Below are 14,167 nucleotides of genomic sequence, written 5' to 3'. Positions count from 1 at the left end.
CGCCTTGCGTGAGCAGCAAAGAATATTCGAGAATGCTGCTTGAATTCAGCTCGATCACAATCTACTGTTTGGTTATACCGGGAGCTTCGATGAGAAATATATCATTGCTCATTTTAAATTTATTATTTTTGGTATATAAAATTTATGCCACAATTATTATATAGTAGTCCAAAAATATGAATTCTTATTTTGGCCAGAAAAACATTTGTAAAAAAAGGATCTTTCTCCTTTTCTTATTATCTTATTTTTCCTAGAAATACATTTATTCTTTATTATTGTCTTATTTTTTCCAGAAATACATTTGCAAAAAAGGATCATTATCCTTTGTTTATTTTCAACATCAGCTACCTACCTGATGTCATTTCGCAAATGATAAAATAAATTTTTCAAGAGTTGCATTGCAAATTCATTCGGTTCCTGCCAGCAGCGCAGCTGGAAATATTATAACTGAAAAAAGAAATAGGCTCGGGCCATGTTCAGTTGATAGCTCATTGTTTTTAAATTCATTTTATAAAAGTTTTAGCGATTAAGATTGAAACCAGAAAATAAACCTTCTTTTAATTTTAAGTTTTTGTTGATCTCAATGAAGAAGTGATTAAAATTTGTGTTCCCTAATATTTTAAGCATTTCCTTTGTTTATTAATTTTAAGCATTAATTGACTTTTAGTCTTAAGCGTTAAAAATTTAGAAATATATGCAGTAATGTTTTGGTTAATTTTATGCATATCAACTTCTTTCCGTTAAAACACACAAATATGCACATACATATTCGCAAGGCAATTCTCGATCTGATTGGTTCGATCACAATCAATTCAATGCACACTTGATCGATGTCTGAGTTTTCGTGCATCATTGGACTCGATCGTGTTTTTCCTTTCAATTATTTCCAATCATCATACCGGAACCAAAAAATCAGTTTGAACCAGTAAGCAGAACAATCAAAACAACTGATCGATTGTTAATACAACTGTAATAAATTCTTCTTCTTTACTGGCGTAGACACCGCTTACGTGATTAAAGGCGAGTCAACAACAGCGCGCCAGTCGTTTCTTCTCTTCGCTACGTGGCGCCAATTGGATATTTCAAGCGAAGCCAGGTCCTTCTCCACTTGGTCCTTCCAACGGAGTGGAGGTCTTCCTCTTCCTCTGCTTCCCGCGGCGTGTACTGCGTCGAATACTTTCAGAGCTGGAGTGTTTTCGTCCATCCGGACAACATGACCTAGCCAGCGTAGCCGCTGTCTCTTAATTCCCTGAACTATGTCAATGTCGTCGTATATCCCGTACAGCTCATCGTTCCATCGAATGCCATATTCGCCGTGGCCACGCGCAAAGGACCATAAATCTTTCGCAGAACTTTTCTCTCGAAAATTATTCTAACAAATAATTTCGACCAAATTAGTTATCACAAAAACGGTACTCACGGACTTTTTTTAGATTACTAAAAGAGAAATAATTCTTTCATACATAACTTTTGTGTATCTTGAACTTTCGCAGCGCAAGCAACGGGAGCCCTCAAAGATTAATAATTTCCCCCGTTTTTTACACATTTACCACTCTTTTTGCGCTCCTATATAGCCTATAGCCTTCCTCGATAAATAGTATAGATAATAATTTCAACGCTACCATTTCGTTAGTTTTGGGCAATTGCTTTTGTGCGTGTTGCCTTTCAACACATTTGCATAGCTCCCTTGTGTAGCATTATTTTTAATAGTACTCGGTTTTGAAATATGGACAGGGATTTCAATGTTTTCGCTAGAAGGAATATTTATCATATGATTACGACGTGCTTGAATTCCGACAGACAATTTCGTCTTAACATTTAGGGCAACCACTATAGTTTGCAGTGTGATTTCCTCCCCAATTAACATACTTTTTATTGAAATCCTCTTTCTTAAGGGAACATTTTGATGTGGAATTTAAATCACTACACACTATGCAGACACTGCGTAGGATGCAATATGATTTCATGTATCCATAGGTAGGTAGGTAGTGCAGCCTTGTTGTCTATCGGGCTCAATTAGCACTTGTTGTGCCATTTTGAAGCACTATTCGTATAGCCTCCTGTATCTGCTTTTACATTTCACCTTCTCTCTCAAACCATTTTGAGGTTTCGATGAAACTACTTATGTCTGATATGCTGTTAGTAGAAATCCATTCAAGGTTTGGTGCTTGTTGGATTCTAAGTGTTTTGTGTCGGATCTGTGCTAGGGCTGGGCATTCACAGAAAAAGTGAAAAATTGTTTCCTTGATCCCTGCTGCACCGCAGCCTCGGCAGATGTTGTTGTAGGGTATACTCATTTTGGCCGCATGTTCCCCAAATGGCTAGTGCCCTGTTGTGGAAGCTGTTACTCTGTAGATTCTTTTTCTTGGCTTATTGAATAAGTCGTTGGTTCTTTTCCTGTCATATGTTGGTCATAATTGTTTAGTTATAATGCATTTTGTAATGTTTTTCCATCTGTTATTTGCAACTTGTTCAAATTGTCAATTGATCTCTCTATTGATCGATCCTAGCGGGCTTGGTATTAGCTCCGCCTCGGATTCGTTAAGGAAAGCTCTTGCTTTCGCCAACTCGTCGGTTTGTCGAAACTCGTCGAAAATGTTCCTGTGACCGGGATCCCAGATCAAGACTAGTTGGAGCTTGTCTCTTATTGAGCTTAGTGTTTTTTGCAGTTGTGGACTATACTGCAATTTGTCATGGGTGAAGACACAGCCAGGAGCGCCGCCTGGCTATCCGCAAATATAGTTGCTTTATGTAAATTGTCGTAGTTTTGTAATTGAATTTCGCAGGCTTTTTCTATGCCTAGTACTTCCGCTTGGAAGATGCTAGCCAAGTTCGGTAAACCGTGCCTACTCCGCAGTCAATTTTGGACACGTCGGTATAGACTGAGATTGTATCCTCCTCCCCTATTGAGTCTCTTCTCCATTCTCGTCTAAATGGTATCCTCACCTGGAAGTGTCTATTGAAATCCAGCTTTGGGAGAATGTAGTCAGATATATTGATGGTGAGCTTATTTAAGATTACACTATGTCCGTAGATCTGCTGGTTCCAACCACTCAGTTCTTTTAATCTTATAGCCACAAATGCTGCTGTTTTTTAAATAAAGATATCTATGGGTAGTTGATGCAGGACCACATTGCTCGAAAATTCTAAGAAAAAATGCTGCGGCTTACAGAAGGTTTCAAGACCGGAGCATACTCTTGTAGAACTACCAAAGTGATCTAGTCCCCGTTGCCTAGAGCATACTTAAATGATGGAGGGAACACTTCTCCAGCCTCCTGAATGGCAGTGAATGCACAACGCCAGGAGAAGGCGAACCCGATTCCCCAATCGATGACGATGAAGCAGATGTTCCATTACCCGACCATGAAGAAGATCGAATAGCAATTGCCCGCCTGAAGAACAACAAAGCAGCAGGGGCCGATGGATTGCCGGCCGAGCTATTCAAACACGGCGGCGAAGAACTAATAAGGAGCATGCATCAGCTTCTTTGTAAGATATGGTCGGACGAAAGCATGCCCAACGATTGGAATCTAAGTGTGGTCTGCCCAATCCATAAAAAAGGAGACCCCACAATCTGCGCCAACTACCGTGGGATTAGCCTCCTCAACATCGCATATAAGGCTCGAGCGTATTGTGTGAAAGATTAGAGCCCACCGTCAACAAACTGATTGGACCTTATCAGTGTGGCTGTAGACCTGGCAAATCAACAACCGACCAGATATTCACCATGTGCCAAATCTTGAAAAAAAAAACCGTGAAAGGAGAATCGACACACACCATCTCTTCGTCGATTTTAAAGCTGCTTTCGACAGCACGAAAAGGAGCTGCCCTTATGCCTCGATTTCTGAATTTGGTATCCCCGCAAAATTAATATGGCTGTGTAAACTGAGGTTGAACAACACTAAAAGCTCCGTCAGAATCGGGAAGGACCTCTCCGAGCCGTTCGATACCAAACGAGGTTTCAGACAAGGCGACTCCTTATCGTGCGATTTCTTTAATCTGCTGCTGGAGAAAATTATTCGGGCTGCAGAACTTAATCGAGCAGGTACAATCTTTTATAAGAGTGTACAGCTGCTGGCGTATGCCGATGATATTTATATCATTGGCCTCAACACCCGCGCCGTTAGTTCTGCTTTCTGCAAACTGAATAAGGAAGCAAAGCAAATGGGTCTAGCAGTGAACGAGGGCAAGACGAAATATCTCCTGTCATCAAACAAACAGTCGTCGCACTCGAGACTTGGCTCTCACGTCACTGTCGACAGAAGCCATTGTGTTTTTACGTGAATACCACCTGTCTATGAAAGACTCAATTCCACGGTGCTCCGAAGCACGGTGGATCAAGTCAATGCGTTGATCAGCGCCCCAAAGCGTAAGTGCATGCACAACACTACACTCTGGGAGAACCAAAGCATGAGTGCTGCACATATACTTACACTTTGGTTCCAATTGGTAGGGTGGGACTCCCTATCCACCTTGGTCGGGTTCGAGGCCCATCTAAAACCTTTGCCGTGCTTTGGGTCCGGCACTCGGTTGCAATGCAACTCCACATTCAACTGACAAAGTCAGTTCTTCCCGCGATTTGGGCTTCAACCACAACCACCACGATACTCCCCGAGGGGCTAGTCCGCAAGAGCAGGTTGGAGTTACCTCCAAGGGCTCCTGCTCCTCGTGGTACCAGAACTAAGTCTCCGGTAAGACTTCGTAGCCGACACTACTACCAGTTGAGCTTCCATACTGCTCTGGACTGGTGGCCAGGGGTTGGACCCCATACATACATCACTTACACACACCAATCATACGAAAAAACTAAAACCCTAATTTCCAGCTAACCGCCTTCGCCGCTTAAATAATTCACGCGCAAACGACCCTAACTGTTGGGTATTCCGACTAGTGGAGATCACAACACTAACATCTAATCGTCCATCAGTCCAGCTAATCCCCCATACCACCCAGATCCTTAATGTCCGAGTATATCGGGCACTCCGCAATTAAATGCGACCAGTTTTCTGAAACTGCCCCATAAAAACACCCCGACTTATCCGATAGGTGCCTCTGATGTAAAAATGCATTCAGAGGCCCATGCCCCGTAAGCAGAAAACCCAGACTCAGACAAAATCTGAAGTCTGGGTTATCCTCAACGAACCCAACGTCCCGAATGTACTCGTACGTCACTCGGCCGTTAGGACTATTGTCCCAACGTTCTTGCCACTTACACCTGACCCTATCATCTAGAAGCCTCTTGCTCCCTAGATATCCCTCCCTCTCCACATCATCGTCGGAAATCCAATCGTTCTGCAGCAATGACACACTCAAACCCCTTCTTAACCTGAATGCAACAGCACGCTGTATGACAATCAGGTCAAGAGGGGGTGCACCTAATAACACCTGCATCGCATTCGTTGAGACGTTGCGACATACAGGCAAGCATCATACAACGCTGTATTAAGAGGAGCTTTTGAGACCCCAAGACAGTCGTGGCTGCCTCCCACCATACAGGTGCTCCATATGTGGCACAGGCCACAAACAAGCTGTTTTTGAGAAGCGATAATAAAAACTTGGGAAGGCGCGAATAAAATTAATAAGCCTAATTGCCTGTCACAAATAATAGCGATAAAAATGAAGACACGCTCGATCGATTTCACGTTCAAATTACAATGACTTCTTTATTCCGTTCTTGGAATTGCTTAGCCTAAATCTTAAAACTAACGGCTTAAGCTAGTGGTAATGTAAATACAAGGGGTAAATAATTATCTTTCGTTAAATATTGTAATAGAATTAAGGTAAATAATAAATGAAGGTAATATAAATGTATTATTAAGGTAAGTTTGCTATTTTGTACAATTCAATATTTATAAATTCAATTTCATAAGTTCTTATAATAATTTTATATTTCATTTTCTTTTTAAATTTAGATTCAGATTTACAAAAGATGTCGCTTGGCGCAACACCGGCCACCTTGACAGGATCAGGTTCCTTCAACGTCCATTGGAAGTAAGGCTAATTTGGGTATGGGGCGCTTAATCGTGCCCGCCTTCGTTGTTATGTCTGCGACTCGCACCTTGCCGTCTTGCCCTTCGACGGTTGCGACGACTCGTTCTGTTACCCACTGCTGCGGTGGTGTGTTGTCTTCGTGTACGAGGACAAGGTCGCCGGGTTGAAGATTCCGTTTCGGGTGTAACCATTTGGTGCGCTCCTGAAGACCCGTCAGGTATGTTTTGGACCACTGTCGCCAAAACTGTTGCTTGAGACAAGCTGCCATCTCTCGCAGCAATGAATTGGGTCCATTGCTACCTGTGCGGGTGGGAGTGATCGCAGGAAGCACCCTATTAAGAGATGCGCCGGAGTTAACGCTTCGCCGCCGTTGGGGTCCTGGTTCAGAGGTGTTAGGGGCCGAGAATTGAGGATTGCTTCCACTTCGGCCAGCAGTGTTGATAGCTCCCCTGCCGTGAGGAGCACGTTGCCGATTGTGCGAACGATAAGATGTTTGGCGGACTTCACCGCGGCCTCCCATAATCCGCCGAAGTGCGGCGACCGCGGTGGTATAAAGGTGAAGCTGAACCCTTCGTCTGCGGCGAATCCCTTCAAGTCCGTTGCCTGGGCCACAAACGCCCCTTTCAGCTTGCGCAGCTTGCGATCGGCGCCGACGAAGTTGGTTGCGTTGTCGCTGAACATCTTCTGGGGCATTACTCGGCGACCAATGAACCTGTTTAGGGCGGAAATAAATTAATTAGTTGACAGGTCTGAAACTAATTCTAAATGAACTGCTTTGGAAGTAAAGCAAACGAAAACTGCAATATATGTTTTTACGGGTGGTCAACGGCGTATTTTTAGAGTTGTATATATCGGACCACAAAAATCTACACCACATATAAGAAAGGGCCGTAGTGCTCGAAGTCTTTCGACTGGCGAATTTCCCATTATTTGGTTTTACAACTTCGGCTTGTAATGAAAACAATGTATACAGTTTCTTACGGTTCTACTGCAAGCTTCTCGGGCATTAATTAGCCATATGCGTTCTCGAAGAAGCGCAACCAACGCTTTAGCCCCGCGTGGTGATTTCGAATATGCAGGAACCATATTTAAGTTATAACGAAGTGCGAACTTTTATTTAATAAAAGCGGAAATTGGCATCGTATGGGAGAGGTGCATTTAATAGGCGACCTCCTACTCGGATTAATTTGAATGACAGCGACATATCCGAGTACTCATGCAAAAACGGGTTGAGTTTTTGCAAGTTTGCGGGTAGCGTGGTACCTTTATGCAATTTTTGAATAACATCCGAAAATTCTGAAGTTGGACCACCTGTGCAATTTTTAGAAAACTCAAGTTTAGCTCTTCTGAAGTCAGATCTTGTCCCCTGGAGGATTTTGGTGGTCGCCTGATCCGTCGTAATATATATGCGACCACACGAAGCAATTTTTTATGAGAAGAGAATTTTTCAATGAGGTCCAATATTGAATTTTTCTCAGCAGTCGAAATTAATGTAACTGTAGTTTTCTTCTTCTCTAATGCTTCGTCTTCTGGTAAGAGCTGGAAGTGGTTATTAATTGGCCATAATGTAGGATCTTCTAGGAGGAACTGTGGACCGCCAAACCATATTGAATTATTCAATTCGTCCACGTTACAACTTCGAGACACTTGATCCGCAGGATTTTGTTTCGTTGCTACATGTCGCCAATGTACTTTGTCAGTCAACTCTTGGATTTCGGACACTCTGTTTGCGACGAAGGTTTGTCGTGAAGATGAATGTGTTTTAATCCAATGTAAAACGATTTCAGAGTCTGTCCAAAATGTAATATTTTCGAAATGTCGACTCAACATAGGCGCTACTCTTGTCCACAATTTCGAAGAAGAAAATGCTGCCGAGAGCTCGAGACGCGGAAGAGATTTGGTGTTCAGTGTAGCCACTCTAGACTTTGCAGTAAGCAGCATGCATTTAATACCACTACCAGATTGGCTTCGTATGTATATGCAGCATCCGTACGCCCTTATTGAGGCGTCGGAGAAGCCATGTATTTGGCAGATGGCACTCGACTCAACGCGAATGCTTATCGATGAGAGCTGCATTGGGTTGGCTTTAAAGTTCTGCCAGCTAGTGTCAAGGCGCAATGGAATCGACTCATCCCAATGTAGTTTTTGGATCCAAAGCTCTTGCCATAAGATTTTTGCTTTGGTAACTAGCGGGGCTAGTAATCCAAGAGGATCAAAAAGGCGAGCAGAAACTGGCAATATGTTTCGTTTAGTGGCTCGCAGATCATTAAAATTCTCATCTAAAATAAATCGAAACAAATCCTCTTTCGGCAACCAATGGATTCCTAATGTTTTAGTGGAACTTTTGTCATTGAAGCTTAATGACTTTTCAGTGCAATCACTGTCGAAAAATTTAGGGTGGTTCGAAAACCATTTCGTTAAGGTGAATCCGGCCGAGTTTAATATTTGAATTACCTCACTTCTCAAAAGATCTAGAGACTCAAAATTTTCGGACCCTGTTAATAAATCATCAACATAAAAGTCTCTTTTGTTGGCCAATGAACCGAATGGATATTACATTGTATTGGCATCACTGAGCATTTGCAAACACTGTGTTGCGAGAAATGGAACAGGCGCAGTGCCGTATGTTACGGTGTTAAGACGAAAAATTCGAATTTGCTCAGAAGGATGCTCTCTCCACACAATAAGCTGTCATTTTCTGTCTTCTTCGTGCATAATTATTTGACGGTAAATTTTAGTAATATCCGCAGTTATGTATGCACTTATGTAAGCGAAAACGAAGAAGAGTTGAGTATAACTCTTCTTGGATGGTTTGATCTACCATCAAAAGTTCATTCAACGCTATTTGAGTTGAAGATCGACTCGAAGCATCAAATACAACACATAATTTGGTTGTTGTGCTCTCGGGCCTTAAAACGCATTGATGCGGAATGAAGTAGTGTGGCTCACTCGGGATCTTATTGTTCGTTGGGCTCATGTGACCCAATGCTCTATATTCATTCATAAAGTCCAGATACATTTTGCGAAGTTCTGGATCTTTTAATGTCCTTCTCTCCAGGGCCTGAAACCGCCGAGCTGCGGTTTCATAGGAGTGACCGAGTAACTTACGGTCAGCTTTAAAAGGCATTCTGACGTGAAGCCGTTCTGAAGGCAATACTTGAGTTGTATTTACGAAAAAGTTTTCACACTCTTGTTGCTTTGGTGTGAATTTGATGCCATTTGATTCTGAAGGTAATTCTTCTAGAGCCCAAAATTTTTGGACTACTGAATCGATTGACGTTAAGTCTTCTTCAGCTTGGCATAATGTGCTATGTAATTTGGGAGGAGAACTTAGATTGCTGACGTACTTGCCAGATACAATCCATCCTAAAAGGGTTTTCTGAAGTGTTGGTTGGTTAGGACCATTTTTAATTTGGCCAACAACTAAAAGGTCGAAAAATGTTTCAGCACCCAATAGAATATCCACTTTCTTAGATTTGTGGAATTCTGGATCCGCCAATTCAATATTGTGCGGAATTTTTCAGCCACTAACATTGATGGAGGATGCAGTCATGTGTAGAAGTTCACGCAAGTGAGAAAAGTTCTCTGATCGCCATTCACTTGGGAGTGGCCAGAAACGACTCTTTTGCATATGACTCAAGCAGCTCACGACTTCCGGTCTTTGACCAAGTATACTCTGGGTAGCCTAAGAACATCCGTTTGAAGGCGGGCTAAAGTGAGAAGGCGCAACATCCCCTGCATAGGGTTGTGCGCTGGGTTTGGGACCCGCCACGTAAAAAAACACCCCCAATGAAAAGGAACAACAAGCCTCGGATGAGTGACCCCCCTTTTGATGACGACCATGGCAAACGAAATAAGGACTACGAATTGAGGGCATGCACCTGGAATGTCCTGTCCCTTAATTGGGAAGGTGCCGCTGCCCAGCTGGTTGATGTCCTCGTGAAAATAAAGGCTGACATCACCGCCGTCCAAGAAATGCGATGGACGGGACAAGGACATAGACAAGTAAGTCCTTGTGACATTTACTACAGTGGCCATATAAAGGAGCGCAGGTTTGGTGTGGGATTCGTGGTGGGAGAGGGACTCCGTCGCCGAGTACTATCATTCACTGCGGTGAATGAACGTCTAGCCACAATCCGCATCAAGGCGAGGTTCTTCAACATATCGCTGATTTGCGCCCACGCCCCGACGGGAGAGAAGGACGATGTGACCAAAGATGCCTTCTATGAGTGCTTGGAGCGCACTTATGAGAGATGCCCCCGCCACGATGTCAAAATCGTGCTTGGCGACTTTAACGCCAGGGTGGGAAAAGAAGGTATCTTTGGCACTACGGTCGGTAAATTCAGCCTCCACGACGAAACATCCCCAAATGGGTTGAGGCTGATCGACTTCGCCGGGGCCCGAAATATGGTTATCTGTAGTACTAGATTCCAGCATAAGAAGATACATCAAGCTACCTGGCTGTCTCCGGATCGAAAAACCACCAACCAGATCGATCATGTTGTGATAGACGGAAGACACGTCTCCAGTGTTTTAGATGTGCGTGCGCTCCGAGGTCCTAACATCGACTCGGACCACTATATTGTTGCAGCCAAAATTCCCACCCGCCTCTGTGCAGCAAAAAACGCACGCCAACAAACACAAGGAAGGTTCGACGTCGAGAAGCTGCAATCACAACAGACAGCCGAACGTTTTTCTACTCGGCTTGCACTTCTGCTCTCTGAGAGCACTCATCAACAACTCGGTATAAGGGAACTGTGGGACGGCATTTCAAACTCCTTACGTACAGCTGCAACCGAAACCATTGGTTTTCGGAAAGTGCAAAAGAACAGCTGGTACGACGAGGAGTGCCGTGTCGCAGCGGAGAGAAAACAGGCTGCCTACCACGCAACGTTACGATCGACCACAACACGTGCGGGATGGGATAGATACCGAGAGTTGAAGAGGGAAGCGAGACGCATTTGCAGACAGAAAAAGAAAGAGGCTGAAATGCGTGAGTACGAACAGCTTGATAAGCTGGCCGACAGGGGTAATGCTCGAAAATTCTACGAAAAAATGCGGCGGCTTACAGAAGGTTTCAAGACCGGAGCATACTCTTGTAGAACCCCCAAAGGTTATCTAGTTACCGATGCCCAGAGCATACTTAGATTATGGAGGGAACACTTCTCCAGCCTCCTGAATGGCAGTGAACGCATAACACCAGGAGAAGGTGAACCCGATTCCCCAGTCGATGACGATGGAGCAGACGTTCCATTACCCGGCCATGAAGAAGTTCGAATAGCAATTGCCCGTCTGAAAAACAACAAAGCGGCAGGGGCCGATGGATTGCCGGACGAGCTATTCAAACACGGCGGCGAGAAGAACTGATAAGGAGCATGCATCAGCTTCTTTGTAAAATATGGTCGGACGAAAGCATGCCCAACGACTGGAATTGAAGTGTGCTATGCCCAATCCATAAAAATGGAGACCCCACAATCTGCGCCAACTACCGTGGGATTAGCCTCCTCTACATCGCATATAAGGTTCTGTCGAGCGTATTGTGTGAAAGATTAAAGCCCACCGTCAACGAACTGATTGGACCTTATCAGTGTGGCTTTAGACCTGGCAAATCAACTACCGACCAGATATTCACCATGCGCCAAATCTTGGAAAAGACCCGTGAAAGGAGAATCGACACACACCACCTCTTCGTCGATTTCAAAGCTGCTTTCGACAGCACGAAAAGGAGCTGCCTTTATGCCGCGATGTCTGAATTTGGTATCCCCGCAAAACTGATATGGCTGTGTAAACTGACGTTGAGCGGCACCAAAAGCTCCGTCAGAATCGGGAAGAACGTCTCCGAGCCGTTCGATACCAAACGAGGTTTCAGACAAGGCGACTCCCTATCGTGCGACTTTCTCAATCTGCTGCTGGAGAAAATAGTTCGAGCTGCAGAACTTAATCGAGCAGGTACAATCTTCTATAAGAGTGTACAGCTGCTGGCGTATGACGATGATATTGATATCATCGGCCTCAACACCCGCGCCGTTAGTTCTGCTTTCTCCAGGCTGGACAAGGAAGCAAAACGAATGGGTCTGGCAGTGAACGAGGGCAAGACGAAATATCTCCTGTTATCAAACAAACAGTCGTCGCACTCGCGACTTGGCACTCACGTCACTGTTGACAGTCATAACTTTGAAGTTGTAGATAATTTCGTCTATCTTGGAACCAGCGTAAACACCACCAACAATGTCAGCCTAGAAATCCAACGCAGGATAACTCTTGCCAACAGGTGCACTTCGGACTGAGTAGGCAATTGAGAAGCAAAGTCCTCTCTCGACAGACAAAAACCAAACTCTATAAGTCACTCATAATTCCCGTCCTGCTGTATGGTGCAGAAGCTTAGACGATGTCAACAGCGGATGAGTCGACGTTGCGAGTTTTCGAGAGAAAAATTCTGCGAAAGATTTATGGTCCTTTGCGCGTTGGCCACGGCGAATATCGCATTCGATGGAACGATGAGCTGTACGAGATATACGACGACATTGACATAGTTCAGCGAATTAAAAGACAGCGGCTACGCTGGCTAGGTCATGTTGTCCGGATGGATGAAAACACTTCAGCTCTGAAAGTATTCTACGCAGTACCCGCCGCGGGAAGCAGAGGAAGAGGAAGACCTCTACTCCGTTGGAAGGACCAAGAAGAAGAAGAACATTGATGTTATGGTCTGGATGTTTTGCCGAAATGCATCGCATTACGCAGAATTCCGCCGAAAATTCGTAATTATTTAACCGCGACTTGACAAACGCGTTATAAAGTTGACCTGGGAGCCTGAGTCCAGCAAAGCTCTTGCAGGCACGTAATTTCCACAGCTGGTCCTCACTAAATTTACTGCGGTTGCCAACATTACCCGATCCGGCATACTCGCAGTATGCATGGCATGTGTGGTGGATGGTTGCGGATGAGGTGCAGCGGGGAAAGAGACTGGATATTGGTGCAACAGTGTGTGATGCGATCGATTGCACACACGACATCGATCCGCTCTGCATTTGGAAACGATATGTCCCTTACGCAAGCAATTTATGCATAAGGGTACCGATTTGACGAACTCGAACCTCTGTTGCACCGGAAGAGCCTTGAAGGTAGTCCAGGCAGTTAGATGGTGATCCCTCGATTTGCACTGTTGGCAAAGAGGCTGCCTCGTATTTGCTGCAACTAGCGCCGATTTGGTCCTATCCATTTATTGTTGCTTCCCATGACTCGTACTGCCTGTTGGTATGGGCTTCGTCCTTGAGTGTGATACTCCTTCCGCTGATAGTTGCTGGTATCTCCTATTTAGGGTGGCTTCACAGTCCTTCCACAGTGGCAGTTTGTCTTAGTCCAGCGCTTCTTTCCATTTGGATCGGGTGGCAGGGTCAACCTTTGTCATTACAATGTGTATGATTATTGCGTTCGTTATTTGTTTTTCATCGTCCAGCGATAGCAATGAATCATATACCGCTGACACTTCGTCAATCATTGAACACAGGGAAGGCGCAGAAGGCTTTGGAATTGTTGGCAGCTCAAAAAGTTTAGATATTGTATTGAAAAATATCAAACATTTGTTATCTTAAACTTTTTTGAGACTTGCCAACGATTTCGGATAATTTTCATCCGACATCTGAAACGCTTTAACTGTTCCCAAAGCCTCTCCAGATAGACAATTAACCAAATGGATAAATTTTTCAATATCTGGGATATTTGGATCGTTATGAACCAAGCTTTCAAACAAACTCATAAAATTTTTAAACTCTGAATATTCTCCCTTGAATTTCGACAAATTCATTTTTGGGAGCCTTGAGCTTTGAGAAGCTACAAAAGATGTTTCGGCAAGTGAAGTTTTATTTTTCGCTAAAATTGACTTAATTATGGACTTCGTTTCAACGATTATGTCCTCTAACTCCCCTCTGGCCATGTCGTCTTCATCAATTTCTTCAATTTTTGATTGGCACTTCATTAATTTTTCACTATGTGAATTTAATATATCTAGACGACATTCCAATTCGATTGGATCTAAAGACATTGTCTTTTCAAAAAGGCCCGTTTTAATGCGCAAAATACTATTCTTCGCAACCGTTCTTTGACGTCTTAACGATTTTAAGTCCGCCAACTCCTTACTTGGAGACAGGCTTGCGAGAGTTGGCTTTGGCTTGCTCAT

The 14,167-nt window shown here is 43.9% G+C and overlaps 3 protein-coding genes across 5 annotated transcripts in view; 2 read left to right on the top strand and 1 right to left on the bottom strand.

Annotated features, from left to right (window-relative positions):
* Positions 1-14,167, bottom strand: part of LOC105233704 (uncharacterized) — a 746,688-nt gene that overhangs the window by 47,278 nt on the left and 685,243 nt on the right. The gene's annotated exons all lie outside the window — the stretch shown is intronic.
* LOC125776323 (uncharacterized) overlaps positions 1-14,167 on the top strand; it is a 213,877-nt gene that overhangs the window by 117,141 nt on the left and 82,569 nt on the right. The gene's annotated exons all lie outside the window — the stretch shown is intronic.
* LOC125776322 (uncharacterized) overlaps positions 6,718-14,167 on the top strand; it is a 215,221-nt gene continuing 207,771 nt past the window's right edge. Inside the window, exon 1 of the mRNA XM_049448050.1 lies at positions 6,718-12,560. Within this exon, the coding sequence (XP_049304007.1) occupies positions 9,781-11,358 (1,578 nt within the window). The 5' untranslated portion in view covers positions 6,718-9,780 and the 3' untranslated portion in view covers positions 11,359-12,560. The remainder of the gene's footprint in view (positions 12,561-14,167) is intronic.

This window comes from Bactrocera dorsalis, chromosome 2 (genome assembly GCF_023373825.1).
Source record: "Bactrocera dorsalis isolate Fly_Bdor chromosome 2, ASM2337382v1, whole genome shotgun sequence".
In the NCBI taxonomy this organism is placed as follows: Eukaryota; Metazoa; Arthropoda; class Insecta; order Diptera; family Tephritidae; genus Bactrocera; species Bactrocera dorsalis.
This window is presented reverse-complemented; position numbering and strand designations above follow the sequence as displayed.